At 48.5% G+C, this 27,077-nt stretch overlaps 1 protein-coding gene and 2 pseudogenes across 1 annotated transcript; 1 reads left to right on the forward strand and 2 right to left on the reverse strand.

Moving 5' to 3' along the window:
- Positions 1-2,140: 2,140 nt before the first annotated feature.
- LOC136452402 (ABC transporter G family member 10-like) lies at positions 2,141-4,400 on the reverse strand (annotated as a pseudogene).
- Positions 4,401-6,321: 1,921 nt separating this feature from the next.
- On the forward strand, positions 6,322-7,674 carry LOC136454796 (L10-interacting MYB domain-containing protein-like). The gene is made up of 3 exons (XM_066455078.1): positions 6,322-6,643; positions 6,771-7,305; positions 7,518-7,674. Exons 1-3 carry the CDS (start codon positions 6,322-6,324, stop codon positions 7,672-7,674), a joined length of 1,014 nt encoding a protein of 337 aa, XP_066311175.1.
- A 3,333-nt stretch (positions 7,675-11,007) lies between these two features.
- LOC136454797 (probable calcium-binding protein CML15) lies at positions 11,008-11,532 on the reverse strand (annotated as a pseudogene).
- Between the last annotated feature and the right edge of the window lie 15,545 nt (positions 11,533-27,077).

Raw genomic sequence — 27,077 nt, forward strand, 5'->3', positions numbered from 1 at the left:
ATGGAGCATGCAGGCAGCAGCACACTGCACACCGGGCGACCCGACGGCGCGACGACCTACGAGTGGAGGACGGGAGGCGGGCACGCGAGGGTCCAGAGGAGTGCATGTGACCATGCACTGCCTCTCCACTGGCCAGTCATCAGCTCAGCTGATCCCCACTACTCCCAGCAAGGAACCGGGGCCATCTGCCGACTTGGGTTGGCAGGTTCCTTTGCATCAAAAGCGACCGGCACTTGCGGTGACTGTGCCGCTTTGGGAGGCACGCGCAGATCGGCTGCTCCGGACCCGGACTGATGATGAAACCGAAGGTTTCTGGCTCGGCGGCCGGGACTAGCTAGCCAGCTAGGGTCTTGACTCTTGAGATACAATCATACAAGGCGTGACTCATGACGCCATTGGTGGAAACGTTACAGCCTGGACTTCTTCTTTTGCGTTAACAACTGTACTCTAAACGGCCTTAGTTTACCTCTCAGGCCGTATGGTATAGACTACTACTCCCTCTGTCCTAAATCTCCCAGGAACTGAAGCTTTCAGGGACAGAGGGAGTAATACACACGGATTATTTTCTCATACACAGTCAGCTAGTCCTGTCTGTCTCTCCAAGAAACGGCCACGATGGGCGTTTTCTTGCGGACATCTACAGAGCATGTCTATGCTTTTTTTTGCATGTTGGCAACCGACAGGGATTAGAGAAATGGTTGCCCATTTCGTCCCCAATGCAATGTCTCTCGTAGTAAAGTTTTGGACATAAAATTCCCCCTTCCCTAGGGTTAGGCAAACAACATTTGGTACTTGTCGTATGCTGACTTGGACAACTAAATCCATATTAGTGCATGATATGACTCACTAACGTGAAAAAATTGCATGTGCTAGTGGCCTGCTTTTGTAAATATGTAGCTTGCATGGAGAGAGAGACATTATAGCAAGGTTTGCTTTTATAAGAAATATATTGATATATAGATTATAGATGTAGTCATTCTTCATCTAAAAGCATAAATGCAGTCATTGCTATGCTATGTACTCAATCTAGTCATAATAATTGGGATAGCTTTGGTCCCTACTTTTTATTATAATATATTTGCAAAATATATGATATAATGATAAAAACTATATTTCATATAGAGCTACATGTACAATTTTCCACTATCCAAAGTTCCAAACTCAACACAAAGACATACTAATACGTGCTTACGTACTCCATCTGTTCAAAATTATAAGATGTTTTATTTTTTTTAGATACATTGATTTTATATATCTAGATATAGTGTTTGTATAGCAAAAGTTATACCTAGAAAAGTTAAAACGTCTTATAATTTAGAATGAAAGGAGTAAGAAAAGTTAGGAATGATCCAGTGCAGAGTGTAGACAACCAAATTAGGAGTAGTTGCACAGGTGTTTCACTAGGTTTGCAGATTATCCAAGCAAACGGTTCCATTAGTCAACCTTTTAATGATCTTGACCATTGTCATGCTCTGTTGAACTAATGGTCCTATACCAATGAACAAAATGAAAAAATAAAAATAAAAGGAGGGGGGGGGGGTGTCAATTTACAGTTGAATTTGTGGGGAAAACTAAGGGGGTGCTCGGTTACTCCTCCTAAACTTTTCGTTGTCCCATCGGATGTTTGACACATGCATGGAGTATTAAATATAGACTAATTACGAAACTAATTGCATAGTTTGCGACTAATTTGCGAGATGAATCTTTTAAGCCTAATTAGTCCATAATTTGACAATGTGGTGCTACAGTAAACTATTTGCTAATGACGGATTAGTTAGGCTTAATAAATTCGTCTCGTGGAGTAATGATGAATTCTATAATTTATTTTTTTATTAGTATCCGAACACCACATGTGACACCCTCATGTGACACCTCCTAATTTAGTTAGCGGATCCAAACACCCCCTTGAGTTTTTTTCTCGCCTAAACTGGTGCCGATTAGGCAAGTTTCCGAGCTGCTGCTTGTACCTTTTGTCTCACCTCAGACATGATTGGCAACTTAAACCTGTCTTTCTCAACCACCTCTTTCCCACGTTGGCCAGGGCTACCAAATATCAAATCCAACACGAATGTGACACTTTCCCTGGAACTGGGAGCAGTAACCTCCTGAACATCAAATCTTTATTCTCATCATCCATCAACCCCACTATTGATACATAAGAACATCATCATCCACTGACCACTGCAACAACTCGATCTCGATCAGTAGTATCTCCCAAACATATACATATATTCGTATCCAACAACCTAATTCGAATCCATGTCTCGTGCAGAAAAACACGAAAAAAAGAGAAGAAGAAGATGATGAGGTGAAATTTAAACGAGCAGAGCGTGTACTATTTGCAGTTGCTTGCATGCCAAAGGCCAAATGGGCGCAACTGGCATGGTTTCCCGCCATTCACCTCCTCGTGCGGTGGCACCTGATGCAGAGGAAGACGAAGCAGAGCAGCCTGTAGCCGACCACGAAACCGATCATGACGCCCAGGTTGGTCCACCGCATGCCCTCCCGCATCCCCTGCTGCCGCAGAAGCCCCGCGCCGTCGAGCACGCAGAGCGCCCCCGCGCCGCCGCCGGCCGAGGCGAGGCACTCCCTGCCGCCGCGCGCGCCGCCGTACTCGTTCACCACCAGGGCCTCGAACGGGTACTTGAACAGGCTGGCGTAGTGCATGAACACCCAGTAGCGCGGGATGTTCGTGCTGGCCACGAAGTAGCCGGAGAAGAGGAAGAAGCAGCCGATGAGCCCCGAGACGATGGAGTTCCCCACGATGTAGTTGGGCGCCACCGCGCTGAGGCAGGCGACGAAGGAGTTGGCGGTGAGCATGACGAGCCAGACAACGAGCGCGAAGTAGGCGAAGGCGGCGGGCTCGCGCGCCAGGCCCACGAGCCAGTACACGGGCGCCGCGTAGAGCAGCGCCGCGGCGAGCAGGAACGGCAGGAAGACGGCGGCGTTGGAGGCGACGTAGGAGGACACGCGGTAGGCGCCGCGGGAGGTCTCCCGCTCCAGGATGCGGCGCTCGTGGAGGAACACGGGCAGCGCCTCGGTGGTGGAGGAGAGCAGGTAGGTGAGGTTGAAGGCGAAGAAGCCGAGGCGGGACTGCAGGTCGGTGGTGCCCAGGAAGACGCTGCCGAGGAACGCGCCGGCCAGCACCGACTGCGCCATCCGCGCCGCGAACAGCTGCGGCGTCCGCAGCACCGTCTTGGCGAACCGCCCCGCCAGGATGCGCACCTCCGACGCGGGCGAGTTGGCGTACCCCGTTTGCCGCGCGGATGCGGGCACCGGGTTCGCCGAAGCGGCGGCGGCGGTGATCGTGGTGACCGCAGTGGCTGCTACTGCGACGTCGGGCTTGAGGGAGTCGATGGTCTCCATGGCGTACTCGAGGACGTTGACGTGGGCGGGGATGGCGTGGCCCGTGGCGATGAGGCGTGACTGGAGGAAGTCGAGGGAGCCGTGGTGTCGGACGGCGCCGTCGGCGAGGAGCACGACGCGGTCGATGAGCTCGAGGATGCGGAACCCGGGCTGGTGGATGGTGAGCACGACGGTCTTGTCGTGCTTGGCGGCCATGTCCCTGAGCATCTTGACAATGTGGAGCGCGGACCCCGAGTCGAGCCCCGACGTGGGCTCGTCCAGCAGCAGCACGGCCGGGTCGTGCACGAGGTCCATCCCGATGGACACCCGCCTGCGCTCGCCGCCGGACACGTCGGCGACCCTGGACGCGGCGACGTGGTCCAGCCCGAGCTCCGCCATGAGCTCCCGCGCCCGGTCCTCCGCCGCGCCGGACGACGACGGCCCCCCGCCGCCGCCGCCGCCGCCGCGCAGCCTCAGGCGCAGGCGCGCGCTGTACACGAGCGACTCCTCGACGGTGAGCGCCTGGGAACAGCGCGTCGTCCTGCGGCACGTACCCCGACACGCGGCGGAACCTGGCGGCGTCCATGGGCAGCCCGTTCACCAGCACCTCCCCGCCCGCCGCCCTTGCTGGGTCCGCTGACCCGGCCAGCACCGACAGCAGCGTCGTCTTGCCCGCGCCGCTCGGCCCCACGATCGCCACCAGCTCCCCCGGCGGCGCTTCGCACGTGACGCCGCGCAGCAGCAGCCTCTGGTCCTCCTCCTTCCCCCCGGCCCCGGCGGCGGACGCGGACCACGGGATGAAGCGCGCCCCGCGCGGCGGGAGCACGTACGACAGCGCCCTGGTCTCGATGCGGTACCGCTGCCTCCGGCGCGCCGCCGCCGCCCTGCGACATCACCGTCGTCGCCTCCATCGGAGACGGCCGCGGCGCCGAAAGGTATAAAGGGCGCACGCACAGGCGGTGGTGGTACGTGGTCGGGGAGAAGGTGCTCGGCTCGGCTGGGCTGGGCTCGCAGGGGAGAGGAGAGGAGGGTGAGTGAGGTGAGGAGGGTTGAGCTACCGGCACCAACCTCGCTCGCTCGCTCGCTCGCTTGTGCGCGGGCTCGGGTGCGCGCACGCTCTTAACACCGGGCGGGGCGGTGCGACGGTGTCGGGTCGGGGGTGGGCTCTGGTCGCTGGGTGCCACTGCCACCGCACGGGCCGTTGTTTGGGGTTGCGTGTGTCCCGGGTGGACGTGCCGGTTTGCATTGGGCCGGGGCCAAAATGAACGAAACGACCATGCTTGTGGGATGGGTGTACCGGGACGCTTCAACTCGCGTGCGTTTTAATTTGTGATTTTTTTTGTTGTTGTTGTCATGGATCAAAAACTCATTCATATTTGAAAAACCGCGCGAACTGACCCGTGCCTGACCGTGCTCGTCGTCCAAGGCGACTAGGCGAGGCCACCCGGTGCGGTGGACCGGACCCGGCGGATCCACAGGTGACCTAACGCGCAGCAGTAACCTGTAGACCGTGCCTGTTTTTCCTAGGGCGGTTGGTGCGTTCTTGGGTTCCCTTGCGAGGCAGGCAGAGCAACCATTCATCACGCGGTCATCAGTAACGGTGACAGCAGCAGGCAGCAGGCAGCAGGCAGCAGGCTATCTGGCTATGGAAGGGAAGAGAATCGAGAGGAGAAGCCAGCGAGCCGAGCAAGGAGGATCGCACGCAGGTGAAGTGAGGTGTGCGGTGAAGACGCGCGTTTCTGATGACCTGCACTTTGACCAGGCCGCCTCGTGGCGCCCGGTTGGTTGGGGTTGGCCTCACTGCTCACTAGTCACTACCCATGGGCCGTGGCATGGTCTAGCCTGCCGTACGAGTTCAGAGCCGAACTCACCGAAAGGACGCGGAGATGTGGAGCACAGATTTCTTGTTAGAACCTGTTTGGCAGGGCTCTCCGAGCTGCTCCGGCTCCGGCTCTTGCCGAAGCCCTGCCAAACATGGATGAGAAAACCAGCTCCGCTGTCGAAGCCGCAAGGGAGCCAGAGCATTTCTTGTACTGCGCGGACGGAGCCTCAAAACCGAGCTTCTCCCGGCTCCTCGTCCATCCGCGGGTGAAAAGATATGGAGCCCCAAAACCGAGCGCGTGGCAGCGGTGCCGCTAGGGTTCCGATGAACCAGCTGCGGCGTCCGGCGGCCAGCGGGCGGAGCACACACACGAGTGGATCTGGCGGCCCTGGTGCTCCAGCAGCCGACGCGAGGATGGCCGCGGCCCGGACCGGCGGATCGGAAAGCGCCGCCACCGGCGCTCCTCCAGCTGGCGCGACGGCCGCGTTGTGGCCTGGCGGACCAGCAGGCGCCGCCACCAGCCTAGCCGCTGCCGGGAACGCCTCCATGTCGGGCGGCCTAGGCGATGGGTTCCCGGACTGGTTCGATGGCACGGCGTCCGCCGCGCTAGGCTCGGATTGGCTGTCGTCTGAGATTGTGCCACCCATGCCGAAGAGGAAAGTGCTCCGGTCCCAATGCAGACCACGCCGTCAACACGCCGAAGGGGAGGTGGGCGCACTGGGAGGAGAACAAGGCCGTCGGTTCAAACAAGCACTCCTGCTGTCGACACTGAGGCTAGGTGAGATATGCTTCAGTTGCATAACTGTGATTTTGTTCATGCAATGAATTGTCCTGTGAGATATGCTTCTAGTTTACACCTCCGATGTTGCATTGGTGTTTCGTCGCAGATTAACAAGACTCTAGTTTCTAGCTCTACAGATGTGTGTGGTTGTTTTATCTTCGATCGGTGGATCATTTCGGTTGTTTATCATCTGTGTTGCAGCTGTTGACTCAGCAGTTAGTAGCTCGCTTAAAAATGATCTGTTAGGATTTGTGATGCTGGATTATCATGCTATGATGGAAGGAAATATATTATTGTCATGCATTCCCATGTATGTACTGTCCTATTTTGATTGGATAGTTCTTTGCTAACCTTGTAAAGTTCTTTGCTCAGCATGGCTGACTGGACGGATGAAAATGTTAGGATAGTTTGTGAGCTTTTTGCCGAACAAGTGGAGATTGGAAATCGTTCAAGTACTCATTTGAACAAAGCTGGTTTCACAAATGTGATCCAAAAGTTCAAACAGAGGACAGGAATTCTGTACACAAGAAAGCAGTTTAAAAATAAATGGGACAAATTGAAAGTTGAGTATGGTATTTGGAAGCAATTGGTTGATAGGCAGACTGGTATTGGATGGGATGAAAGTGGCAAGAATATTGACATGCCTGAGGAATGGTGGAAGAAGATGGCAAATGTAAGTTCAAATAAATTTGCATGTACTTCCATTGTAGGCTATATATTTTGAAACCTCTATATTTTGCGTTTCCATTGTAATTGAAACCAGTATATTTGTGGTGTTTCCATTGCAGGCTGTCAAGGGATCAGGACGTTTTTGATATAAAGGCCTTCAAAATGAGGACAACCTGAGCATAATGTTTGAAGACCTTCGTAACACGGGTGACGACCATTGGGGTCCCTCTAGCGGTGTAGCACCATCACAGGCTATACCTTTGGATGATGATGATGAAAATGAGGGCGAGAATGAAGATGACAGTGACCCTGATGAAGTAACACCAAGTGCCAGACCCAAAAGAGGTAAATCTCAAGGTAATGCAAAGGGGAAGAAAACAAAGACTAGTGGTGGCCAGTGGTTTCAGGAACAAATGGGCAAACTTGTTGAGATGAATGAAAGAACAACCGCATCTTGTGAGTCTATTGCTAGGGGAGAGGACAAATCTGGTTCAACCATCCAGGAGGTCATGGCATTAGTGAAGGGTTGCAGTGCTAAGCCAGGTTCAAATGAGCATTTTATTGCCACTGTAGTCTTCACCAAGAAGGCTGAACGGGAGATGTTTATGACATTAGACACTCCAGAGGAAAGATTTGATTGGTTGCAGAAAAAGCATGAGTGGATGACTAGAAATGATGTGTCCAATAAGTAGATCTTGTTTAGCCCCAACCTTGTATTCTTTATGTGAGACTTTAATTTATTGTTCTTGTTTGAGACATATTTTATTTGGCTGTGTTGTATGAGACCATTTATTTGGCTGTGTGTATGAGATCATTTATTTGCTGCTGTTATTATAATAAAAATTGTGGTCCTCTCTCTATTTATTGGTACTTATTGAAGTGTGTTTGTGTGGTAAACAGATCTGAAACTGCAGATAATGATATGGATGACAGTGGGAGTGATGAGGATGATGATGACTGCAAAATAAAGGCTTTGAGAGTGTTGCAGTCTGCTCAAAACAATATTTTTCTGTACTGTACTTCTTCTCAGCAAGTATTATTTGACATACCTTCATAAGAATGAGCCGAGAATAGCTGGACAGACTGGATATGCTAAGGTACTGGAAATTTTGCAAACTCCAAATGGGAGCCATAAGATGTTTAGAATGCAAACTGCAGTATTTTACAGCTTGCATGAATTGTTGGTGAGTACTTATGGTCTGAAATCAACCATTCATATGAACTCTATTGAAGCACTTGCTATGTTTCTTATGGCATGTGGCCATGGATGGTCCAATGGTGCTACACAGTATGTCTTCAACCATTCTGGAGAGACAATTAGTAGAAAATTTAAAGACGTATTGCACTGTATGGTGGCAATGTGTGAGGACTACATAAGGCCAATAGATCCTAACTTCTCTACAACACACCCTATGATTTCTAATGATAGAAGAAAGATGCCATTTTTTAAAGATTGCATTGGTGCACTAGATGGTACCCATATTTCCGCAACACCACCTTCACATGATGCTATTAGATACTTTGGTAGAAGTGGCAAAGCAACACAAAATGTTCTTGCTGTGGTTGATTTTGACCTACGGTTCACCTATGCCTCTATTGGACAACCTGGGTCCATGCATGACACAAGTGTGCTCTTTCATGCTTTAACCAAGGATCAAGACAAATTTCCTCACCCCCCTCAAGGTATGAATGCCTAGGATGCTATTGACAAATTTGACACAACCTGTTGTATGGTAATATATTAATATGTCTTCTTTTTCACTTGTGTGCTTAGGCAAATATTATCATGTTGATGCTGGATACCCAAATCGCCTTGGTTACTTGTCACCATACAAGGGGAAAAGGTACCATATTCCGGATTGGAGGAGGGGTCCTGCTCCAAGTGGCCAGCAAGAGCTCTTCAACCATTTGCATTCAAGCATTCGCAATGCGGTAGAACGTACATTCGCTGTGTGGAAAATGAAGTGGAGAATCCTTATCAAGATGCCGAGTTACCCAATGGAAAAGCAAAAGATGATTGTTGCGGCAACCATGTGTCTACACAACTACATTCGTGAGACCAATGTGGTAGATAGAGATTTCCATAAATGTGATCGAAATCTAGACTACATACCAACCATACCTTCTAGATACGCAACACATTCAAATCCATCAGATACATCAACTACTGCATCCAATGATCGAAACATGGATAGATTCCAGGATGACATTGCAAGAGCAATTTTCCTTTCTAGATCATTATGATCATGTAGTTTGATGATATTTCAATATCATTCCTACTTTTGTAAACGTTATTGTAGTCTAACGAACACTATTAGTAGGTAACTATTTTACATGTTATCCTTGTTAATTTTGGTCAGTCGTTTGACAAAGTGACATCAAGGATCATATGTACAACCAAGTTAAAGCAAGGGCAATATGGACATTCACCCTCTTCCATCCATTCTACAAAAACAGAAGGAGCCGTTTTGCCAAACGTTTTCCAAAACGGCTTCAGCTCCTCCAGAGAAGCTGCTCCTTCAGAGGAGCTAGAGCCGGAGCCATTTTCAGAGGAGCCAGAGCCCTGCCAAACAGACCCTTAGTTTCCACACCATGCATCTTGTTGGAGGAACAGACATATACGAAAGCTAGTTTTCGACCTATCTGAACAACACCGAGACCTGAGACTGTCTTAGCTAAGTCTCATCCAACTTGAGTTTAACCTTACCAACTACCGAAATTAACCGGACGCATTTTTAGCATGAATTGTTACTCAATCCAAACCGCTTCGCTGTGATGAGACCAGCTGAGCCAGGGCACTACGCTAGTGTCAGGCTCATGCATGTGACATCAAAAAGTAGTTGTGCTTTTTCTTCTTCGGGAGAAGAGAATAGAGACCAAAGCAGTCTCTCGATCGAGTGGCTTGGCCACTTCACCCTGCGGTGCATGATGGTCGATGGTCAAACACCAAACCTCCCCTGCTGCCGTGCAGGTGCAGTGCAGACCGCGGATCCTGGCCAACCTACAGCATGAAGAATCTCTTTTGCTCCAGTGAGAGATCGGAGATCCTATAGCCTGTTTAAATCTAGGTGCAAAGTTTGAGGTGTAATACGAGGGTGTCGCATGGGGTGTTCAGATACTAATAAAAAATAAATTACAGTCCGTAAAATGAATTTATTAAGCCTAATTAATCCGTTATTAGCACATGCGTTACTGTAGCACGTATTGTCAAACCATGAGCTAATTAGGCTTAAAAGATTCGTCTCATAAATTAGTCGCAAACTGTGGAATTAGTTAATTTTTTGTTTATATTTAAAACTTTATACATATGTCTAAACATTCGATGAGATAGAGAGTAAACTTTAGGGGAGAAACTAAACAAGGCCATAGTCATAGTCACAGCAGAATCTCAGGCTCAGCAAGTACACAGCAAACCCGGGCAAGGGGCTGCTAACAACTGCCAGTCTGAAAGCAACTGGCTCAGAAGCGTGAGCTTTTGGAGGGCGAGCAAGAGTGCAGGACCGATCGAAACGAGAAGGATGCAGTGCACGTCGCCGCAAGCAACTACTGCGTCTTGTTAAAACGCATGGTGGTTTGCCGACTGTCTGTTCCAGCGAGCCACTGCGTGTGTGTGTGTCCCTCCACATTTTCACCTTCAACTGCAAGGCAAAGAGGGTCGCCGGCCGTTCCTGCCAACCTACACCCATGCATGTTTAAAATGCGCGGCGGGTGTGTGCGTTAGCTGGATCCTTGGATGATTGATCCATCGTGGCTCAGGCAAGTTAAGCTATACGGCCTCTTGTGTGCTGCCGCGCATGCTCAGACTTGCAGGCAATCTCTCGTGCAGCTGGAGCTTCAAATGCAGGTGCAGGTGCAGATGCAGATGCAGAGTGGAGTATATAGATAAATGTATGCATAATAATGTGAGCAGGTGACTGTGCTATCGTGCACCGGGTTTCGTCGTAAACGGCTCTGCCGGGGTTTCATTTCTTCCAAGAAAAGAAACTCGCGGTTACGTTTCTTGGGCCTCTCAGGCATGGATGGCGAGTTTAATTTATCTGACGTTTTAATCGCCTGCGGTTGCACTCACAGCTCATGGGAGCAAGCAAAGATCAATCAGGCCGGCCATGGTTAAACTTGGTTTGCTTATTTGGACGTTGCGCAACGATATGGAAGATCGGTTGATAAGGTGGTTCTAAGCTCCAAAGGCTGGTTTAAGCATGATGATTGGTGTTAGAAAAAACACCGCGCCTGTTTTTGGTGGACACACTCTTAGGCTCTGTTTGGCATGTCGGTAATATTTTGGACCTGTAATTAGTTTACAAGTGTAAATTCTTGTGCACAACAAAACCCCTTGGATACGGGTGTATCTTTTCTCTCCTGGGTTTGCTGTTTGGGTGAAGAGTATCCGCTAACTTGCCGTGCTTGAACGTTGAACATCCTCAGCGGGCGAGATGAGGCCGTTGTCGTCGGCGTCGAAGACCATGAAGGCGTAGTGCAGGTCCTTCTCGACGGCGGCGGCGTCGGTGGATGCAGACTCCATGAGCACGGCGAACGAACTCGGGCAGGCTGATGTAGCCGTCGCCGTCCGCGTCAGCCTCCTCCATCATGGCATCATGCGGGACACCTCGTCATCGGCGGCGACGTGGCAGACGCTCTTGAAGTGCGTCGCGAGCTTGGACCGTGAGATATGGCCGTCGCCGTTGGCATCCAACTTGCGGAAGACGTGCTCCGTCTCGTCCCCACCGGCCGCCGCCGACCTCCTTGCGAACGGGGACAGGGACGGGGGAGGGCGATCTGGATCTGCCTCCAGGAATTGCGTCTGGATCTGCCGGCCGCCGCCGGCGGTGGCTCGGGCGAGTTGATGTGTCGAGAGGAGTCGAGGCGTCGGGCGAGTTGAGCCCGATGTTTCTCCTAAAATTTTCCAGACCTCCATAGGAAACAATTTTTTTCCAACCGCTTTGGTCCAATACAGGAGTAATTTAGTGGGCTCACCATCCATCCAAACAACATTTCGAAGCATGGTCTGTAAAAAATTATGGGCCTGTAATTTACACCGGTTTTGGTTACATCCAAACAAGCCCTTAGACGGTGACTAGACATTGGGGAGGCACGCTTCACCACGCCCGAATTGGGCAATAATCGTGCTGTCTAACCATGAAAATAAGTAACAAAGCTCTGTAGCTTCTTGCACAGATATACAAATACAATTACGTGATGTTATTATATTTTCATGAAGAAGTAAAGCAGCGCAAAGTAACTTTACTACTTTACAAATGATGCGATTTGTAATAGGTGAACTTTGAAAACCGGCCTCCTCTGCATACGTCCTGTATGTTGGTGTGGGAGGCATTCATTTGTGTAACAATTTGGAAGGGAAGTAAAATCGAAAAATAATATAGGAAACGTTTTAACTTCCATGATGTAGTAAATAACAATATTAATTTCCATAATTTGCATACTGCAGAACCAAATGCACGTAGTCTCCAGGTATAAATTGCCGTAGGCATCCAAAGACGAATTGTAACATCATCGATCGAGATCGAAATATTTTCTTCTAGCTCGTAAAGAAATTCTTATACAGATCGAGGGTCATGGTGCGTACGGGTGCAGTAGTTGTGCTCGCTGTGCTCGCCTTTCTTGTTGCGTCGGCAGGTAATTTGACGATGACGAGGACACGTTTTATTCTCTCAGCAACTGCAGTAATGCCATCGTTTGTCTGTTTTGTTTAGAACTAATAGCTAACGGATGCATGCTTTGTGTTCTTGTCCATGTGATATTTGCGTCTTGCCGTAGCCTCGTCCAATCCTATGTGCTGCAAAGACTATCTTTCATGGGGCTCGCAGAACCAGATCAACGGGTGCTCTTCGGATCAGAACAGTGACTGCAACTCGTGGTGCGAGACCTCCTGCCGCGGCGGCGAGTGCAAGTTCCGCAGTGGCCACCACAAGTGCCACTGTTACTGCTGATCTCGGTTTCGTTGTTGGGTTATATTATACATAGATTCGCAAAGATCTATGGCAGTATAAGTACCGGTACTATCTATTTGAGATAGCTGCCGTGAGTTTTTTCTTTGGCATTAATTTGTTCGATCATGCACTGATCATCAGGCCGAATAAGATTATAGCACGGTTAATTTAGAGTGAGTTGGAATTGCTCGTCTGTTTCTTTTGTCAAATAAAGATATAATTATGACTTTTGAACAATTCTTGAACTTGTACCCCTTTAGATGACTCTAGTGATTTTGCCTGCGCCCATGCGCACGTCCTTGTAAATCATTTATTCATTCATGTGTACGGTAAAAGTTGGATTAAAAATGCAAAATCATTGCAAGGAGAACAACACGATAGAAACCTAGATGATTGTTGATTCAAGAAAAAGATCAGCGGACAGGGATAAGGTATTTCGCCAATGGGGAAAAAAGCACACAAAAAAACTTGATCATATTATGATCCAAATATATCTAGATTCCAATCATTGTGTTGCATCACGTAAGGATTACAGCAGGGACGAAGCCAGAGGTGGGGCTAGGGGGCTTCAGCCCCCCTACCCATCCTGAGCACGTGGAGTTCCCCTAAGTCCTCCTTTAAAATTTTATTCGTACATGTATTAGGTAGGAGGGGCTAAGGTTAAGAGAAGATAAAAAAAACCTCTATTCTTTTGTTCAGCCCCTCCTAATTTTTTTTCTGGCTTCGTCACTGGATTATAGGATGAGATAAACTACATATATGAAAAAGAACATATGTGACCTATAAGGTGCAATACTTCATTTTTAGTTTTCAAGCATAAGATGAATCATAGCTGGATACCTACATTAACAAATTTAGGTATAACACAACTCAAACATTGAATAAAAGTTTCCAAATATATCTAAAGCCCCAAGAACACCTACCAAAATAGGTTATGTTGACATCCATCGAACCGTTCGATGAGGTTCATCGGACAGCCCAATAGCCCACGGAATGTTCTGACTAACCAAGGACTATTACACTTAGGCATGATCCCCCCTTGCCTTATCCATTCGGATCATCCAATGCCTTGTACCTTCGAAGATCCACACTTTCAACCTAGCTGCACTCATCGGGTCGTTCCTCATGGGACTGTCCAAAACGCCATCGGACCGTCCGATGAGCCATCTAGAGCACCCACCAGAAACCCCTCTCGGGAATATTTTGTCATACCGTATGACCCACTCACCATACCGTCTGGTAAGACACAAAAATTGCTTGTTTCCATTCATCAACAGGGAGTCCTTGCGGGCATGGCTGCCACAGTTGATGAGCTATTCACGGACGGCTGATAAGGGCCTTCATTCTATCCGGTGTGTGTGTGGCCGCTGCAATGACAACGGTAACGGTGTGTCTGTGGGAGTAGCAGCAATAGCCACGACGACTACAGGGCATGGTCTGATTCATCAGCGGTTGAACCTCCGGTGACGGCCAGCCGGGGCCTAGCGAGGTTGTTCATGGAGGAGACCTCTTTCCCTTCTGAAAGGGACTAGCGAGGTTGTTCATGGAGGAGACCTCTTTCCCTTCTGAAAGCGACTGTGACGCTTAAGAGAGGTGGTAAATTAAGCAACTTAAACCTCTAACTCTAACAAAGACCTTTTTTTATTTTTAGCAAAATCTATGCAAAAGATAAACTATCTAAATATGCAACTACGATTTTACTAGTGTGTTGCTATCTCTACCGTAAAAGGAGTTATACAAACAATAGAAATGCGGAAGCTAAAGAGTAATGTAGAGATATGCAAACTCCCGTCGACGACTCTGGTATTTTTATTGAGGTATCGAGAAGCGTGCAAGTTGTTCCCTAGTCCTCGTTAGAGCCCCTCGTAAGGAATTCCTCGCAAGGGCCAACCTCCCGTTCGGGTAACTCTATGGATAGCCTCGGGCATTCTCCACGCGCAAGTGCAAACTTTAGTAAAATTAAGATTTTCTTGCATAATTTTATCATAAGAAGGTAGCTCATCATCACTATCATTGTCACTCTCACTAGGGATAGGTTTTTTGTTACCTCATGCCATAAGGCACACACGTGAGGTGCTTGATGATTAGTGCTTGTGCCCTCGCCTCTTATGATGGTCTTCTTCTTTACTTGAAGAATCATCCCATGACCTTATTGATGTGAGGGCTTTGTCCTTGCACACCTTCTTCTTTGTCTTAGGTGTGGGCTTGTTTGGACAAACTTCCACAAAGTGCCCCAACTCGTCGCATCCATATCATCTTTTCTTTCTTTGCTCATTTCTTTGATTGCTGAAGATGAAATCTTGAACTTGGATGGGCACACCCTTGACATTGAGCCTTTGGATCATCTTCTCCACCTTGTTTATAAGTTTGATTGATTCTTTATCAAGGTCGGAGGTGGAGGAGGAAGATTGATCATCATCACTTGAATCTTCATCATCCTCATCATCCTCATCTTCTTCTTCATCTTCACTTGAGGAGCTTGAGCTTGAGCATGTCTCATCTTACTTGCCCTTTATCTTCTTTTTCTCACTACATGTGAGAGCTTTGCCTTTGCTTGATGAAAATGCTTCTTCTTGACCCATCTTGCGTGATATTTCAAATGTCACTATCTTTTCAATCACTATGGCCAGGGTTATGGTGCTCATGTCCTTCATGTTGTGAAGGATGGTGATGATGCTTGTATATTTCTTTTGTGGTAGCATGGAGATAATCTTCCTCACGATGTTCGCATCATCTAGCTTTGTTAATCCTATTGAATGGGGCTTATTGATAATTAAATTCAAACGAGAATACATATCACAAACAAGCTCATCATCATTCATCTTAAAAGAATCATAATTTTGTTTAGCTAGATAATGTTTTTGCTCATGGACATTAGATGTGCCATCATGGAGCTCTTGGAGTTTTAACCAAATTTCATGTGCTATATTTAAAGTAACACTTGGTTAAACACATCCATGATAAAAGATTCAAACAAACAATTTTTAGCTCTAGCATTGAAATGAATTTCTTTTTCTTCACTCTTTGTGGGTTTATCAGGATTCTTAATGGGTTTCATCCCATCATGAGTGACTCTCCAAACACCAAAATCTACCGCCTTAAGGTGACAAGCCATTCTAGCTTTATAGTAGAGGAAGTTAGTGCCATCAAAGTGTGGAGGTCTAGAGGTATCCATCCCAACCACTCTAAATAGCGTCGGCTCAACGGCGGTATAGCTAAAGGTCCAAATTGAACCAACTGGCTCTGATACTAATTGAAAGGTGACCATGACGCCTAAGAGGGGGGTGAATTAGGCAACTTAAAACTCTAACTCTAACTAAGGCCTTTTTTTATTCTTAGCAAAACCTGTGCAAAAGATAAACTATCTAAATGTGCAACTGCGGTTTTGCTAGTGTGTTGCTATCTCTACCGCAAAAGGAGTTATGCAAATAATGTAAATGCGGAGGCTAATGAGTAAGGTAGAGATATGCAAACTCTCGTTGATGACTCTGGTATTTTTATCGAGGTATCGAGAAGCGCGCAAGCTTCCTCCTAGTTCTCGTTGGAGCCCCTCGCAAGGAATCACTCGCAAGGTCCAAGCTCCTGGTTGGATAACTCTATGGATAGCCCCGAACCTTCTTCATGCGCAAGTGGGTCTCTGGTGTGCCTTCTGGCAAGCCTATCCCGGACCGCTCCCCGCCATCTTCACTATCAAGTTTTCGGCCGAACCACCACGGGCCTTATTCCCTTTGGTACACGATGGTGGCCACACCACAAATGAGGTTAGTGTGATCTCGCAAGACTACAAGCCCCTCCGATGTACAACAATGGTGTGCGCAAGTACCGAGTGATAAGAGGTGTACAAACCTCACTAAACACTAGGCCTAAACCTAGAGCAAGCGCATAAACGGTGGTCTAATCAACCTAAGCACATCGCAAAGCACCTACGCTAATCACCTAATGAATCATTAAGTACTATGCAAGTGGAGATCACTAAAATGGTGTATTAACACCCTTGGTATGTTTCCTCAGCTCCACATGTCTCAAATGACCGGTTGGGGGGTCTATTTATAAACCCCATAGAGAAAGTAGCCGTTGGGGACAAAACCCAGCTTTCTGCTACTGACCGGACGCTGATCACGTCCTGACCGGACGTGTCCGGTCATCCCGGCCGTTGGAGCACACGTGTTGATCGGACTCAGCTCAGAGTCTGGTCATCATCGACTGGACGCGTCTGGTCACGCTAGCGCCGCTCTGGAACCTCTTTGGAAACGATCGAACGCTGCACTTCGTGCGTCCGGTCGTCCAGTCTGCTGTGTCTAGTCACGCTGAAATCACTGCCGTGATGATGAATAGTGTTACCTATGCGTCCGGTCACTGCTTCGCTCAGCATCCGGTCCTTATTAGGGCCACGTCCGGTCACCTCTGTCGAGCTCATTTCTTTACGATCTTACGTCTGGCTTGGTTTCAATCTTCGTGCTTGGGCTTTACTTGACCTTGTATGTCTTCTATGCATCTTCACATGTTTTTTCTTGAGGTGTTGATCATCGGATCATTACGTCGCCTTTGTCCAAGTCATATTTTGCATCTTATTAAACTACAAAACAATTACTTGCAAATCTATTAATCCAATTTAATTCTGTTGGTCATCAAACACTAAAATCCAAAGTAAATGGGCCTAGGGTCTATTTTCCTTACACCCTCCATTCCAATCAGTTGTCACATCAATAAGAAACTACCTTTAGAAACTACCCCACATAATACACTAGTTTTTGGTAAGTCCATACGGATTTTTTATTCAATATAGATAGTAGTTTCTCTCTGTTCGCATGCTTGGAGATTGTAGTTTCAATTCCGCATAATTTAGTAGTTCTACGTCCCATCGTTCTCTCTCTTCCTCTCCTACATCATATTCTCATCTCCAAGCATGCTGTGTGAGGCTTGCAGCAGCATGCACGTGCACTGAGTGTGAGCACGCATGCGCGGGCGTGCAGTGGTTGGATCAGGCACACGCCCGGTGAGGAGCTGCTAGCACATAGTAAGGCACATTGCGCAAGCGTATTGAGTTCGCATGTCAAGCGTAGGCAGGCAACCCACACTTGGGTGCGGCCGATGGCAAGGTGCCGTAGCATTGCTATGCGAGGCGAAGCAATGCCCAAGCGGCCATGCAGAAGCGAACGACGATGAGCTAGGCAGTATGCGCGTCTGTCGAAATGTTGAAGCGAGCGAGCAGTTGGCCGGCGGCATGGCACCCTGGGCGCACGTAGGGTCTTCTTTTCCCCTTTATAGTACACTCGATCTAGCAACACGATGGAAACTCCATCTCGCTCCCAACACAAACACTACACCACAACCCAGAAATAGCGTCGGGGTGAGTCGCTAAAAGTATCAAAACATCAATGGACAGTCGGTTGCTAAAAATTTATAAAAGATGGTCGGTCGGTATTTCTCGTTTCTCCCACCGAACGTCAGTCGCTATTTTTATTTTGCTTTATCATTGGAGGATCGGTCGCTAAAGCCTGATATTTGGATCAACGATCTGTCGCTATATATATTGGGGTTGCGCGTGCTCAGCTGGCCCATTTCGCGCCAAAGAGCCCACCAATCAGATGAAACCCTAGCATGTGAAAACTTTGACAACCCCAAATTTCCCTCTCACACCGCCACAACCCATTGTTTTCTCGCTCATCCCCACCGCCGCTGCGCGCTCGCTCGTCCCCACCGCCTCTGCGTGCTTGCTTGACGCCCGGTGTCAGGGTTGTAACCACGGGGTGTCTCAAAGCACCGATTAGTTAGGAGGCCACGCGGCCTGCAACACAATGGCTAACAAAGGCCTGAACGACCGAGGCCCAGCGAAAGCCGAGCGGAGCGGGAAAGGCACCATGGCTGGGGTCATTCCCAACCTATTCCACCCGCCTTACCACACAGCGCTCGCAAGAAGCACGACCTCTCCTAGTCACAATCCCTAGGAGGGATGGGGGAAGGTCGAGCACGGCTAGGCGCGCCTAATCTGACAAGAACAAGCACGCCGCACTGACCCCGCAAGGAGCAAGGGGACAACAGTTACCTCGGTCCGGTCAGACACCATCCCTGTGCTATGCTGCACCGATGAGACAACACCTCACTACGGTGGCAATGAGCACTACTACAAAAAATCTTTTGCACAACGTTTCACTTTGGGGCTCCAAGGCGGTTGGCCAGGTTGCCCGCCTCGGTTATTCAAGGCAGGGCAGCTAGGCCAGCAACCGCCTTGGTTAATGCTTAATCGAGGCGGACATTATAAGGTGACCGCCTCGGTTAATATCGATTAACCAAGACGGTTATCCTAACGCAACCGCCTCGGTTAATATATTAACCACGGCGGTCACCATAAAATAACCGTAGGCGGATGCTTACGGTTGCCCGCCACAGCAAATTATTTACAGAGGCGGTCATTTATAATGTGTTCGCCTCTGTAAATCAGTGGATCCTTTCACCCAAAGCACCCGTGAATCTATCTGTGCTTCTTCACCTGGATCGTTGACGTGGAAGTCTGGACGGCCCGATTGAAGGCCACGTGAATCATCTTGACCGTTCATTTCATTTGTGCTTATTCATAGAGAAGAAATATCTCCTTCCCCCTCTCTCTCACATTCGCCACTCTCTCTCTCTCTCTCACGCTGCCCTCCTCATGTACGCCATGCTTGCTCTCTCACGTGCGACCCCAGCGGCGACGCTTCTCCTTCCACTCCGGCCGGCCCTCCACCCCCACCTCCGGCCGACCCTCCACATCCGGCCGGCCCCAAACACCTCCAGCGTGGTAGCGTCCTCAACCTTTGGCCGGCCCTATCCACCTCCAACAGGGCGGCGTCCTCAACCTCCGGCCGGCCCCATCCACCTCCAGCGCGGCAGCGCTCTCAAACTCCGGCGGTGCCCACCATCTCCACCCGGCGGTGGCGCTCAGCCCCTACGGCGGCTTGTGAGGAAGCGGCGAGCGGGGGCTAGGCCCGGCGGCGGCAGCTCGACCCTAGTGGTGGTTCGCGAGGGCGTGACGAGTGGGGGCCTAGCCCCGGCGGTGGCTCATGAGGGCGTGACCCCAATGGCTCTTCTTAGCACCAGTAGATCGGGTGAATGGCGACCGCGGTGCATCGATGGGCGAGGACATGGCACCAGCAACGCTTCTCGGCGCCAGTAGATCCGATGAGCGGGGGCTGTGGAGCGTCAATGGGGTCGATGGGCCTCATGGATGGGCTCGCCGGGCTCATCAAGTTTTCATTATTTTTTAAAATCCATTAACCGAGGCGGGCATATTAATGAAATCGCCTCGGTTAATATGCATTAACCGAGGCAGTTGGGTTATAATGACCGCCTCGGTTAATCGATTAACCGAGGTGGTTGGGCCAACCGCCTCGGTTAAGGCCATGATTAACCATGATATTTCATCCAAGGCGGTTGGCTTGCCTGCCTCGGTTAAGGCTTTTTGCCCGCCATGGTTAAGATTCCTATAGTAGTGGGGTACGACACCCACCGTCCAAATATGGACTGACTAGATGCTTTTACGATCCCACCCACTACAAGATGGGATCCACAACAAGGGACTCTACAAAAAGGCCATCTAGGACAGTAGAGTACCTCAACCCTGTCGATCAAGGTCATGGCTTTCAGTCCCGTATAGCCACGAGGCAAACGACGACCCGGGGTGGTTACCTACTTTAGGTACGATGCCCCTAAGAACCAAGAGACGATGACGAAGGCCACGATGGATGCCACGTTGCACAGGATGGCTGACGAACCATCATTGAGGCTATAGTGTTGCCATGGCCGATACAGTAGTGCCATGTCGCATCCTGCCGCAATGTGGCCAAAAGACCATGACGATAGCCATGACCCAACGTGCACCAGAAGATGGCATAGCTTGCAAGCCAAGTTAGCTAGGCCCTCCCTCAGGCTCTCGACCCTTTGGTCAGGAGACCTCCTCTTTGTACAAGCTCTGGCCCTAAACTCTATATAAGGATAGCCAGGGCACCCATCTAGGGGACGGTGAACATCCTCTACTATTCCATTCTTTCACCATTGTAGTAGGGCTCTTGGAGCTTCTCTTTGGGTAGACCTTCGCCTAGCATAGGACCTTCCTCCATTTTTGCACCCCCATTGTAAGAACTTCAAAGCATTCAAGCGAGGAACACGTACTCGATCATCTCTAAGACTGGACATAGGGCTCTGGTCTAAACCAATATAAATCGTCTTGTCTATTGGATGCTACCATCGTCTTCCTATAGTAGCAAGGTAATTGTATAAGTTTACTAGTCTGGTTTACAAAACTCCGACAGTTGGTGCGCCAAGTAGCACTCTCGATTGATGAAGGAAGCGATGGCTCCTTGCACTATCGGTGAACTCGCTGGTGGAATGGCCCATGGTGGCCACATCTATCACAAAAACTATGAGTCCATCAACATCAAAGGGCCATCACCCGCATCCACCCATGGCTACGACCCAAACCTCTACCATGGAGATCTGGGACACGTAGCTCATAGCGGACACACTCTTGGAACTACCTCTGTGGTAGCATCCTAAAGTTCGCCTACCCAGAGGGGCTAGTACACTCGCCCACCATCGGCCGTGGCTAGGCCTCCCATTTGGGAAACCAAAGGACCATGGCTCGCAACAAACTCACCTAGGGAATTGTCTCAACTGGACATATCCTTTTGGGGAACCACGCGGTTAATTGCAACGAAGGGCCGACGCCCGCGTCCGACCTCAGTTGCGACTTGGACCTCTGTCCCATAGGTTTGGAACCCACGGTCCATGGCGGACACACTCTCTAAACTACCCTTGAGGGTTGCATCCTGAAGTGCACCCATGAGAGGGGCCTAGTGCCCACTCTCATTACTGGCCATAGCTGAGACTTCCACCTGGGAAGCTAGATGGCCTTGGCTCATGGCGATCTCACCCAAGGAGTGCCCCGCGGTGGCCACATCCTCCTAGGGAACCATGAGATTGCTTGGACTGATGAGGCAACGCCCATCATCCGCTCATACCCTGTTTGGACTCACCGCGTGGTAGAACTGGACCCTATGACAGAACCACGCCCTAGACAATGCCTCCGCTGTTAGTGGGATGCGACGAGCCAGGGCACGCACAAGCAGTAGAATCAACCACCGTCGCACAATGGCATCATAGGTGATCGGGAAGCCAGCTGGTGCCATGCCACACAAGGCCAGGCCTAGAGCCTAGATTCGATCCTACGTAACAAAGAAGTCACATGACATGTTTCCGCAAATTGTCAGCCGTCACTCGGATGCATGTGCACCCGAGAAAGCTGGGCCCCCGAACACACCATGCATCGTAACGAGCAGATCGAACCACGATGCACTGAAAGCTAGCTCCCACAGTGATAGGCCATGATGGCTCCCCATCAAAAGTAGAAACCACACCAAGAGACAGAGACATGACTGCAACGACATCATCGTGCCAGAAAGACTCGAGCTCAGGAATGCATAAGCGCTCTTGGCCAGAAGCTACAGCAAGGCAGACACGAAGAGGCCATCCTGGGGACTCATGGGCCCATCAAGGATATAGTGCGGGCAAGGAATGGCCTAAGGCTGCCCAAGGGGTTGATCCTTGCTAGCTACGATTGCTCAGAGCGGTAGAGAAGCGACCTCATCGGTTTGTGGCCTAGGGACCACAATAGCTCTAGCGCAAGCAAGTATTAGGGGGCTCACAGCACCTCAAGCAGCAACTCCACCATGAATAGGTGCTCGAGGGCTCAATGCGCCAGGAGTTATGAAACCAGATCCACAACTAGACTTGAGTTTATTTTAACTAGACCCTTGCTTCTAATGTTTATCTCACGGGGTATTATAGTTTTTGTGGATGTCTAGTTGCCAATGGTGCTATGGATGGTATATTTAGTGCACTTCGATTGGTATCACGCTTCAAAGGTCCATCTCTTATACCTTAGCATCATTTGGTAGACATTACTCTCCCACAACTCAAATCCATGCATATGTGTAAGCTTTCAATCCAAACTCTTAGCACATATGTAGGGGGAGGAAAAGCTACCAATGGGGGTTTATAAAACTTGTCCAAATCCTTTACACATGGTAAAAATACTAGGGCAAGTAACATGGATTCAAATTTGAATTTATTTCATATCTTTGTGGAGGTTGTCATCAATTATCAAAAAGAGAGAGATTGAAAGCCTTAGTTTGATTTTGGCTAATTGATGAAACCTATTTGGACTAATCCTTGCATCTAAGTATGTGACTAGATAGGATGGTCCAATCCAAGTGGAGGAGCTAGGTGGCACTCATGGATGGAGATGGCCACATGAAATGAAGTCCATGTTGGTGGTGTGGACATGTGATGATGATCAAGCTCCAGGACTTAGAAAAAGAAAGAGAAAAACAAAATAGGCTCAAGGCAAAAGTGATATCCATAGGGACATTTTGTTTTCGGTGATCGAGACACTATAGAGAGTGTGATCACATTTAGGATAGATGGTCGTACTATTAAGAGGGGAGCTCTTATTGGATAACTCAATCATCTAGTGCCACTAGGTGTTGGAAAACATGCACATGCATTTTAGGCCTAGTGCACAATTGGTGAGAAGTGTTTAACCTTTGAAAAATGATTGTGAAAATGCTAACACACTTGCACGTGATGGTGAAACACTTGGAGTGTTAGCACATTTGCAAAGGTGGTGAGAAAGGTGTAGAAACAGAGGTGAAACTCGGCTTGGGTGCTGCCACAAGGGCACCGCCACCCCTTGTCCGGTGCACCCCCACCCTTGTGGTGGTGACCGGCTAGGAGGCCGAGAGCAGCGGGTTGCCCTGGGGGCACCGCCACCCTATCTGGTGGCATGTCCACCCCTAGGACGGTGCCCACCTAGACGTCGCTGAGAAGCAGCAGGTAAGCACAGGCACTGATGCATCTAGTGTACACCGCCATGGTGAGGGCGGTGCACTGCTGCAAGGAGGGCGGTGCCACCGCCATATTTTTACAAAGACTGGGTGAACTAGAGGTTGTCACCGCCATAAAAATCCAGAGGCTGGGGTTTTTGGGTAGTTGGTCGGGTGGTCACCGCCACCCTGTCCGGTGCCCCAACAACTAGTTTTTAGCCATTGGAAAGTGACCATTTGGAGGGGCACCGCCATGTCCGGTGCCCTCATAGAAAGCTGCTATAAAGGGGTAATGACTCTATTTGCTTGTGGGCTTATAAATAGAGCTAGTGGCCGGCCTTGGCCACTCTCTTGGCACTTATAACAGCTGCATACAGCCTTTGAGAGCTAAGCACACCACTCCATAGTGGCAAAACCGCCTGAAATAACACACCTTCGGAGGCGCTCGTCTTCCACCAGACACTAAGCACCCTGAAAGCAAGCTACGCTGGGCGGGTTCCATCGAGCACACCCAAAGGGAGAGCCCGAATAATCCACATTTTTCCTACAGGATCCAATAATGAGAACAAGCTACAATACTTAGTCCATTTCATACATCCAGAGTTCTTAGAAATGTATTATTACATTACCAAATTCAGAGTGCGGAATATTAAACAGCGGAATGAAAATAAACATCTATCGCTAATAAACAAGGATCCGTCTGTTCCCACTAGAAGAACCCTTTACACAACGGCTTCTCCTCAAGCAGTACCTGTAATAGGGGTAAATAAACCCTGAGTACACAATGTACTCGTAAGACTTATTTGACTGTTGAGAATAATTTCCCGACTCCAAGGGATATGCTAAGCTTTATGGTTTGCTGGGTTTCTTTTTGCAGAAAGCAGTACTAATAGTGAATCCTTATTTATGTTGTTATTAGCAGTCATGATTGATCTATTTTCTAGCCTTTCTATATAAGCATATGTTCTACTTTCAAGCAAGGGTTGAGCAATCAGTTCTATTTCATCACCTTTCCTCTTTCAGTACTTACTACGGTGCTAGACTATAGACAAGCCGTACCGGAATGCCAATAATTCGTGAATCAATGCCCCCCTCTGGGTACCTTGAAAACACACACCCCGCTTATACCCCAGGCACAAGCAGGACCAACCCATTACTCTCCTGTCATGGGGTTCAGGTCCCCATCCAAACTTGAACTCCAAGCCCCCACTCCTAAGTCCCGGACTTAGTACAGTGCTTAGACCACCACCATCCCCGCCTCCAATTAGTTGGTCCAGAAAGAGCTAGAACCCACGACAAGAGAGCAACATGCCTTTCTTATGCCCATACCCAAGTATGTGCTCGAGATAATAAATCTATGACTTGCCTAGAACCCAATGCAATGGCCAGTCCTTAACCGACACAGACAGGGAAAAAGTATAACCAAGCTATGCCCTGTTGGCCGCAGGACACAACCTCTTACACCCACCAATACCCAAACCATATCCCTGCCCGGTCTCCATTTTTCCTTTCCACCATTTTATCATGAGTGATCATAATTTTCACCTATTGTGAGTAATGGCAGGTTACTCATGCTACCGATACCCTCAGCATAGCAGCTACTCGACCTACACTAGTAGGACTCAGGTAAGTATATCTATGCATGTAGTTTTCATAAAATGTCTGTAATGTAAATACACATCACATATATATAATCCATGATCATTCAAAAATAGGGGTTATGCACCGGGGCTTGCCTTGGGCAGGCGATGTGTCAATAGAGTCAGCAACGAATGACTCTGGGCTTCCTTCTATATGAGAATCTCCTCCTCATACTCCTCAATGATCTCCTTAAACTCCTGTTCACCCGTAGGCATGAACTCTACCAACTCGTTATCTACACACATGAAACGATGATGTAACACTTAGTAATACGGCAACAACAACTCTTCAAATAAAATACATCTGTCAAGCTATAAGCTAGTTCTACCGACTAAGGTGCTAAGTTACCTATTGTTACCACTTACAAGTATGAAACATGGGTGTTTACACCAAAATTTGGGGGAAGGATGCGAGAACTCAAAGGCTTCCAAGATTTTGTCAATCAAGGAATCGATTACATAAGGATCGATGTCAGCTGATTCAGACGCGACACTAGAATCGGCTCTCTTAAATAAAGTCGGCAAATAACAATGATGAACTACGGTTGGCATCAGAGAACTACATATCAGACTCTATAAAAAGGGAAAGATTAGGGTCCAAGTTATCTTAAGATAGGAATGTTTTCTTCTATACCAAAGATTGTAATGAGTCGTACTCGAGTAGGATTCATGTTTAGACTCTGGGTATAAATATTGGACCCTAGCTATTGTAAAGGACACACAATCAATCAAATACAAGTTATTTACTTTTTTTGGCTCTGGCCACCCCTTAGGAGTAGGAGTAGAGTAGATCTCGGCGAGTTCTTCAGCGAGCAGGGCTACATCGGTCCGGCCGACCTCTGGCTTATCTGTAAGTACCATCATGGCTTATACTTCTATTCGTATGGTTACATCGATCCGGTCGACCTCCACTGCGACTCTGGTATAAGCTAGTTATCAACTTTTGTCTAGTTTAAGTACGATTGCATCGATCCGGTTGACCTCCACTGCTCGAACTAGATTAAGGTCAAGTTATCGGCTCTATCTAAGGGTGGCATCCTTTGGGTAGATTCAATAAGTTACCGATCTTGCTGATATTTTTATTGTTATTAGTTTACGACAACATCAATTTGCTCGGTCGAGATTTAATTAGATCGGCACCATATCCTTTAGATCCATCGTTCGCTTGTTACAACACGATATCATCTACCTTGAACGATGGTTTATGTTTTATTGGCTGTTTTACTTCGATCTTGATTGTGTATAGTACGCGGTTAAGGCATGCATAATCTTGAAGAGATTTGCTGGCTAGTTGAATCTAGTTTACGATTCACCATTATGGCTACAATGATCCGATCGATCCCCACTGATGGCACTGTAGATTGGAGGATGCTAGTTAGTAGATTTGTTCCTGGTTAGGCGTGACCTTAGCTGTTTGCTATGCCTGCATCGGCTAAATTGCCGATTGCCTGTGCGTTAACACCTATGGTGTGCGTCCATGATTCTATTAAGCATGAATAGATCTGTGTGCTTTGAGGGCTTGATTCCTCGTCTTTTTCACGGCTACATCGATCCGGTCAAACCCCACTATTAGGCATAGCGGGTTGAGTCTAAGGAGTCCATGGGTTTGTTCATGTGAAATAGTCGATTATTCACACGATGTAGTCCTTCTCACCTAGATCGGCTATTTTAGTCGATTCATCCGAGCCTTCACGTATAGCATGTCTTTCGAAAAGCCTATCGAAGTACGGATGTGTTTGTGGATTCTTTGGTTTTAGTTTGTTATTATCATCATAGCTGCCATCGATCCAGTTGAACCTCACTGTTGGTGGTAACAGATTAGATTCAGAGCATTTGTAGGTCCATTCATATCAGATAGTCAATTCATTCGTGTGCTATATCTTTTCCTGATTAGATTCATCGGCTTAATGGTTTACACTAGCAATATCTATCTAGCCGATGATCCTATTTACATATATGTGTACTATACCTGTCAATACGAAATTAATTCCTTCTCATAAGCTTTATAGTCCG

The sequence above is a fragment of the Miscanthus floridulus genome, chromosome 5 (assembly GCF_019320115.1).
Source record: "Miscanthus floridulus cultivar M001 chromosome 5, ASM1932011v1, whole genome shotgun sequence".
NCBI classification, from domain to species: Eukaryota; Viridiplantae; Streptophyta; class Magnoliopsida; order Poales; family Poaceae; genus Miscanthus; species Miscanthus floridulus.